The following is a 7,500-nucleotide window of genomic DNA, read 5'->3' as shown; positions in this document are numbered from 1 at the left end:
ATATATATATATTTTTTTTTTTTTTTTTTTTTTTTTTTTTTTATTTTTTTTTTTTTTTTTTTTTTTTAACATATAACGTGATAAAGTTTCTAACACTATTTATTTTTCTATCTATCTATCTATGTATTTTCCACATAAAAAAACTAGTTGGTGCAGTACTAAGGTCTATTTACAAACCTTGCATGGTTTCGGAATATTAATAAGAAAACCGATTTAACCTGATACTACGTCAGATATATTATAATATGATATCTATATTCTATTTGCTAAACTACTATCACATCACTATTTACAGGAACATTAATTCTACACAATATCTATCATCTATACTTCTATATAGTCGTAGTTGTAGTAGGTCGCTACGGGTTTCGAAGTACTGCATACAAGTTGTCATAAGAGAGTCATAGCTATGTCACAGGGAGGTCACGTTATACCAAAGCGTTGGCAAGAACCATGTCAAAGCATTTTCAGTAGAAGAGGAAAGTAGTGTCAGTTCTGAGTCAAGAAACTGTCAATTGCATTCACGTGTCAAGAAATAAGATAAAAGGATAGCCGTAGTATATAAAAGTCCTCGTTGAATAGAAGGGGTAGTAGTCACATGAGAGTCCGCTATAGTGTCAGCAGTAGGAACTAGCCAAAGTTGGTCTACAGTCCACAAGTAGCGTCGAAGGGGAAGTAGGTCAAGTCAGCCTCAGTAATAAACCAAAGAGGTATTAGGTGTAGTTTCCCTGAGGAGTGATAGTGTAAGAGTACCTGGATAGTAATGGTGGTAATAGTGCAGTGGCGGCCAGTAGTGAGGTGCGGGGGGCGGTAGCTGGGTGGGTGGAGGGAGTGCGCCGTAACCAAACATATCTGAAATATAGGTGAGCGTGCTGGAATGGGTGGGACATGTGTGTGTGAGTCTGGACTCGATGCCGGTTGGGGTGATCGGGTTTGTGCAAGGAGTGGGCGGAGGGGTTGAAAGTGGCCCAAAGTTGCCTGGAGAGACACGGTGAGTGGAAAGGGTATACGAGGTACGAGGTGGGGTAACAGGGGTGTGGGGAGGGGGGTGGAGTGACACTGTGGTTGGGGTTCAGCGGGCGCTTGATTAGGACGCCCGTGACAGTTGTCGCAACAACGAGACGGTGTTACGTGGATTCACTGCAAGAAAGATGATTAACAAACAAACAAATAACTGTCCTAACATTAAATAAATCTTTCTACAAACCTGTGTACACAAACACACACAAGACTGAAACCAACTACAACGAAATCCTTGGAACCTGAATCATCATGTACTGTGCATCTCGCTCCTCATAAATAAACACTCAGCTACACCGGAAAGTCGCCGGATTTCGAAGTCTTCTTCTGTGCCTGACGCCCCAGCGACCATCTCGGCTTCCCCCTTGACCTCTCACCTGAGAAATGAGTCTTGTATATGGAGTTGGCCGGGCGCAGGATCTCCTTAGGAGGCTTAATGGGTTTGAAGAGGAAGAAAGAGGGCGAGTATCTTGCGCCGCCGGACAGCGTGGACATCCGGTCGTCGCGGTCCTCTTTGTAAAGGCCCTCTTTGCCCACGGCCGCCAGTTGACGACCCTGCGGAAGGCACAACGTAGAGTGATGCGAGAGAAAGGACGTGAATATTAGTGGATGGGATTTGTTGTGTAGAATGAAATTCGAAAAGAAAAAATCAGTGGATTTTTAAGGTTAAAGAAACGTTCTTCCCTATCGCTAACACCCAGGAAATCGCATTTGAAGAAAACAATCCGAAAATCAAGCAACAACAGATCGTATACAGGTAGACCTAACATACCTTGGGAATAAACATGACCACGAAGACGATGGTGGCAGTGGCGACCATCCCGAAACCGAGGCAGGCGGGCTGGACGCTGGCCGGCAGAATCAGGCCCGCCAGCGTCCACGACAGCCACAACGGCAGCACGAGTCCCAGCGCCGCGCCGATGTACGACGCCTCGCGGTAGTTCTCGCGAATGCCGCGGCACTGCGGGCGGAAGGGAGGGCGGGTCAGTCGTGTTTGTACAGGGACAGTGCATGCATTGTATCTATCGTTCTATATAATTATCCACACAAACAAATAATTATCTGCAAAAGTGTGAAAGATAACACTAAATGTGCATTGCTTGGAACCACATAGGAATAGATCTTTCTTCAAATTAATGACCAACTATGATACATTTCTTGTTTGAGTTCACGAACCCGATCTACATGATCCGAAATGACGGAGCTGGCATTATAATCACGTTCAGATAACCTTTACCATTCTGAATATTTCCCACCCAATACCCACAAATATAACACTAACATATACATCCGCTTAAAAATGACAACCAACCTTAATTGCTAACGCAGCGACAGCTATGATGAGGATGATAACGTAGATGAGAGACAGGAGGAACTGCCTGTAGGAGGCGACGCATGAGAGATGCAGCTGCCCCGACACCTCGTCCCTCACTACCGTCACAGCAGCGGGGTAAGAACACTGCCACTGTATGTTTACGCTTACCTGGGGAAAGCAAACAGAGGAAAGGATGCATCTCTTAATAGGATCGTAAAATAGGTAATGATTATGTAGTTCTGTCTGATGGAATGACGTATTCAAAACGTCACATATTCGTGCGCTTGAAATATGATACCCGTTTTCAAAACAATTTCTGCTTCTTAATAGATTCCTCGAAACAGAAGACATGCGCACATGTCACAGAGATTGTACTTACATATCCGTAAAGGAAATCGTTATTTATTGTACATACTTGATATATCAGTTACTAATACCCTTCTGTGCGTAATCTTCAGTTCATCGATATCACATCACATATATACATATTTGCATACACGTTACTGTAGACGTGCTTATATAATATATATAGGTCTGCGTAAGCAAATGAATAATGGACTTACCTGTACGAGAACGATAAAGAATAGCAAGAGCCCCTGGTAATGGGCTGGCAGGTAGACCCCGGAGTTTAGAGAGATGAGGAACACGCACTTGACGAGAAGAGCCGCAAACACCAACGCACTCGACACCCCCACCAAGAGTCTGCAAGGACACACTCCAGTCAGTCGAGAAGATACCACTGATAACGTTAATTGTTCTTTGGATATTACTCCTGGCTTGATATAAGCATCAGAAATATTTCTATTTCTATCTTTCTATCGATGAAACAGACTTCTAGGGCATTGGGAGAATGTCAAGACTAAAAGGCCTTCAGGTTCCAGAGTCTTTAAAAAATACTCCCGACTCCTTTTAAGCAATTTTCTCTTCATAAAAAAACAACAAATCGCTCCCAGGGGATGAAGGAGTTGACATAGAGCGGAAGGCCGTAATGTTTTAGATTTTTTGGATGTTACTCCTGAGTTCATTTACGTAATGGTAATATCTCTTTAGCTTTACTGTCGAATCATCACTTCTAGAACATGGCCGAGAAGATCTAAAATTCTTATTTTAGTTCTTAAGTGATATTCCTTCGTCCCTTAAATATACAAAATAGATATAACGCCTTTAGACTTCAATATAAAAACTGAAATATTCTTTACTACTTATCAATCTAAAGTGACACTCCTTCATCCTCTTATACCTGCAAAACAGACATTGCAATTCCTCCCCTACAGGATGAAGATAAACAAGAGATCCTACCTCGTGGCACCGCAGGACAGCGGGGTGGGTGTGAGGGCGATGGGCAGGCCGGAGAGGGAGCACATGAGCAGGCCCAACAGCAGGCACTGGCCGAGGAACAGGTGACGACGAGAAGGAGTTCCGTGTAACGCTCGTACTAAAACGTACACCTGGAGTACATTTTTTTTAAAAATCAGTGAGTGCGATGTAGTGATTGCAATGCTGGGAATAATGTAATGATGTAATGATGGGAATACAGAAAAAAATATCCAACAGAAAAAAAAAGTAAAAAATATGGATGCAACCAAAAACTAAATCTTTCGAATCCTCATAAAGGATAAAAAATCAGGAGATAAATTATTCTCAGATCAGTGGTTCTCTTTTAGATTGTTATTTTGTACCCATTTCTATTATGTAACCAATCTACTTTCATACTACAATCTATCTTGTCACGAGGAATGGTTATATTCTTGACACTCTCAAAGCTATATATTATCATATATTTCTCTCTCTCTCTCTCTCTCTCTCTCTCTCTCTCTCTCTCTCTCTCTCTCTCTCTCTCTCTCTCTCTCTCTCTCTCTCTCTCTCTCTCTCTCTCTCTCTCTCTCTCTGTCTGTCCCTCTCCCCCCTCTCTCTCTCTTTCGTCTTTCTCTATTTCTCCCTCGTCTTCCTTCCCCCTCTCCTACATTTCCCTTTCTCCTTCCCTCCCCCTTCTCCCTCCCAGTCCCCTCCCCCTTCTCCCTCCCTGCCCCCTCTCCCTCCTTCCCCCTCACCCTCTCATTTCCTCCCTCCCTCCCTATACCATCTCCCTCCTTACCAATTCTTCCTCCCTCTCCCCCTCACCCCTTCTCCCTCCTTACCAATTCTTCCTCCCTCTCCCCCTCACCCCTTCTCCCTCCTTCCCTCTCCCTCTTCCCCCCCCCTCGCCCTCTCCTCCTCTCTCTCTCCCATTCCTTCCAAACTTCTTCCCGCTAAATGCCTAACCTCCTCCTTCCCGTTACCAGCGTGTCCTTCTTACCTCGAAGGCGACGATGGCAGCGGCGTTGGTGGCGGCGACGGCAAGGAGCGGCACGACCCAAGGCGCCGTTCTCAGGTACGACCCACTCAAACTGCTGCTGTTGATTGGGGTTGTCCCGCCATCCCCGTCCATATCGCCGTCTGAAATAAGGTCACGGAAATATATATACAGTACAGTCACCTAATCACATACTCATAACATAACAGACGCCACATGATTAAAGATGGTCATTGATTAAAGCTCATAACAGACGCCACATGATTAAAGATGGTCATTGATTAAAGCTCATAACAGACGCCACATGATTAAAGATGGTCATTGATTAAAGCTCATAACAGACGCCACATGATTAAAGATGGTCATTGATTAGAGATGGCCACGTTTAATCATACAGTCATCGGGTTACATAAGTGTATCATGGTCACACGGTCATAGAATCACATGACTGCATATATTTAAGGCGGTAAAGCATGGACACATGATGTCACAGCATTACGTAAATACATGTACATGTTCTTAAAATGTCAACAGATTATTCTAGCAAGACCAGGACAATGGAAATGTATAAAGGAAATGAGTGGGAGAGTATGAAGGACACGGTGAGATAAAAAAAAGAAAAAGAGAGAGAGAGAGACGTAGGATATATGCATGGAAAAAGCGGGAAAAACACTAAAAGAAAAGATGAACACACACACATACACACTCAAATGTACAAACATAAACAATGGATAAATTTATAAAAACAAATATAAAACAAGATACAAATAGGCAAAACTAAGAGGCAAAATGGAGGAGGAATGAGAGGACAAAAGACGGAGACAAAGCGAAGACAAGAGAAAGCAGAGAAGGAGAGGAATTTTAAATGGAAATTAGTAAGGACATTACAAGATGAAGGAGGCAGACAGCTAGATACATGAGGATGAAAATGATAAACAGTTGAGCGATAAAGAGAGACAGAGAAAAAGAAAACGAATAACACCTAAAACCTAAAGAGATACATAATAGAAAAGCAAGGTAAAGAAAACGACATCTAAAAAACAAATTCAAAACAAAACATTCAAACAAGATACCACAGTAAATACACAAACAGACAAACAAAAATATCAAACACAAGATTTCAAAATGCCAAAAAAGGAAAAAAAAAAACAACTCAAACATGAAGTTAGGAAAGAGTGACAGAACAGGCCAGCGCAGGAGGCATAACAACCGCCTCGTCAAAGCATAAAAGGAAGCTAAGAACAAAGCAAGAGATGCAGCGTCGTGGAGAAGCAAAGCGAAGTGGAGGTTTAAGCACTAGTTCCCAGGACACGAGGCTTAATAGCGACATAGAACCTTTGGGTCAGGAGGTTCACTTATGAATATGCAAAGTCCTTCGTGTGATATAAATATAGGTTTACGGCAGGTGCGGGAGAACAGGGCGTCTGACTAAGTGCGTGATAATTCCAATCAGATTTGCTTTAAGTATTAGGGTGATGGAGGAGAGGGTGTGTATTCTGGAAGGGGCATGCGAGGTGGGCGGGTGGGCGAGGGATTAGGTCGGGGAGAGGGGGGGAGGGCGGAGGGGCGGAGGGGCGGAGGCGAGAGACAAGGGTTGGGCGGGGTGAAGGGTAATGCACTTTGGGAGATGTAACGAGTCAAGGTAACGAGGTCGCGAGGTGGACCTTTGGGGCATCCTGTTGGTGACGTATGGGATCCTTCACCAAGAGAAATTACGCTTCTTAGCCAGCGAAATTACGTCTCTCTCTCTCTCTCTCTCTCTCTCTCTCTCTCTCTCTCTCTCTCTCTCTCTCTCTCTCTCTCTCTCTCTCTCTCTCTCTCTCTCTCTCACCTTCAACCGCTAAGGGTGTTGTGGAGGACTGACCGAGGACATCCTCGCTGAAGGAGACGTCAGCGAAATACTCCGTGGTCAGGTCGCTGAACTCCTCCATCTCCGAGGTGCGTCGCGGCGTCCTAAGGTCCGGCCGATCCTCGACTTGTACCTTCCGGAGGCGGCGCTAAAGGAGAGGCGGCGAGTTGGGGGAAGGGGGGGGCGGGTACAGAGTGAAGAATGAAGAGAATATGTTTTTTTTTTATCAAAGGGAAATCAAAAGGAGGATGAAAGTCATAGAGGAAACAGAGGGAAGGGAGGAAGGGAGGGAGGAAGAGGGGGGTATCCTACAGGACAGACCAGGGCGTGGGAGGGACTCAGGAGTCTGACCCCTTATGCCGACGGAAGAAGTGGGTACCGCCTCGTCCACATCGCGTCGTCATCTGTTGGGGCAGAAAAAAAGGTACTGTTACAGATCCTCTACTATTTCCATGAGCGATAACATCTGAGACAAAAATACGATGACTTATAACAATGTAATGATAGGAATTAACTCGCACAATCTCGCCTCAGCATCTCGTTCTCCGTCTTTATCTCTCACGGTGTCATCGACGAGCTATGCCGCACTTTATCAGAGGAATAAGGAGCAAAAGATACTTTACAAAACTAATGTGTAAGTGAAAGTTCATTTGTACGAGTTTGTATCCTTATATATCAATAGCATAACGTTTTAGATTGTTTCTTTCTCTCTTTGTCTCTCTCTCTCTCTCTCTCTCCCTTCCACCATCTCTCCTTCTAAGTATGAAAATACACACAAGTGCATATCTCGGGAGGTCGCCTCAGGCCCCCCCCGTGGCAGCTCCCAGCCATCGCTACCAAAACTAGACAAAGATTTGTGGGCGGGTTGTACCTTCCCCGTGCTCGTTTTAACCCTTGTAAAAGTTAAATATCCTTCCTCATTAGGATACCTTGTGTTTTTTTCTACCTGTTGAATCCTTAGCATCCAATTACCGAATGTGACTATTCCCTTTTAAGCGAAGGAACTGCCCAGTTTGTTATTAT

General features: G+C 44.3%; 1 protein-coding gene across 4 annotated transcripts in view; it reads right to left on the bottom strand.

Annotated features, from left to right (window-relative positions):
• Positions 1-7,500, bottom strand: part of LOC122251754 (uncharacterized) — a 102,713-nt gene that overhangs the window by 2,429 nt on the left and 92,784 nt on the right. For 3 of the 4 annotated variants that reach the window (XM_043013865.2, XM_043013864.2, XM_043013866.2), the window contains 8 exons: positions 6,460-6,881; positions 4,632-4,771; positions 3,635-3,783; positions 2,899-3,037; positions 2,333-2,503; positions 1,793-1,981; positions 1,398-1,575; positions 754-852 (listed from right to left, as the gene is read on the bottom strand). In XM_043013865.2, coding sequence (XP_042869799.2) covers positions 754-852; positions 1,398-1,575; positions 1,793-1,981; positions 2,333-2,503; positions 2,899-3,037; positions 3,635-3,783; positions 4,632-4,771; positions 6,460-6,559 — 1,165 coding nt within the window. In that variant the 5' untranslated portion in view covers positions 6,560-6,881. The remainder of the gene's footprint in view (positions 1-753; positions 853-1,397; positions 1,576-1,792; positions 1,982-2,332; positions 2,504-2,898; positions 3,038-3,634; positions 3,784-4,631; positions 4,772-6,459; positions 6,882-7,500) is intronic. The other variant, XM_043013867.2, reaches the window with a different exon arrangement.

This window comes from Penaeus japonicus, unplaced genomic scaffold, assembly GCF_977035675.1.
Source record: "Penaeus japonicus unplaced genomic scaffold, GWHDUDI00000001_assembly GWHDUDI00000020, whole genome shotgun sequence".
NCBI lineage: Eukaryota > Metazoa > Arthropoda > Malacostraca > Decapoda > Penaeidae > Penaeus > Penaeus japonicus.
This window is presented reverse-complemented; position numbering and strand designations above follow the sequence as displayed.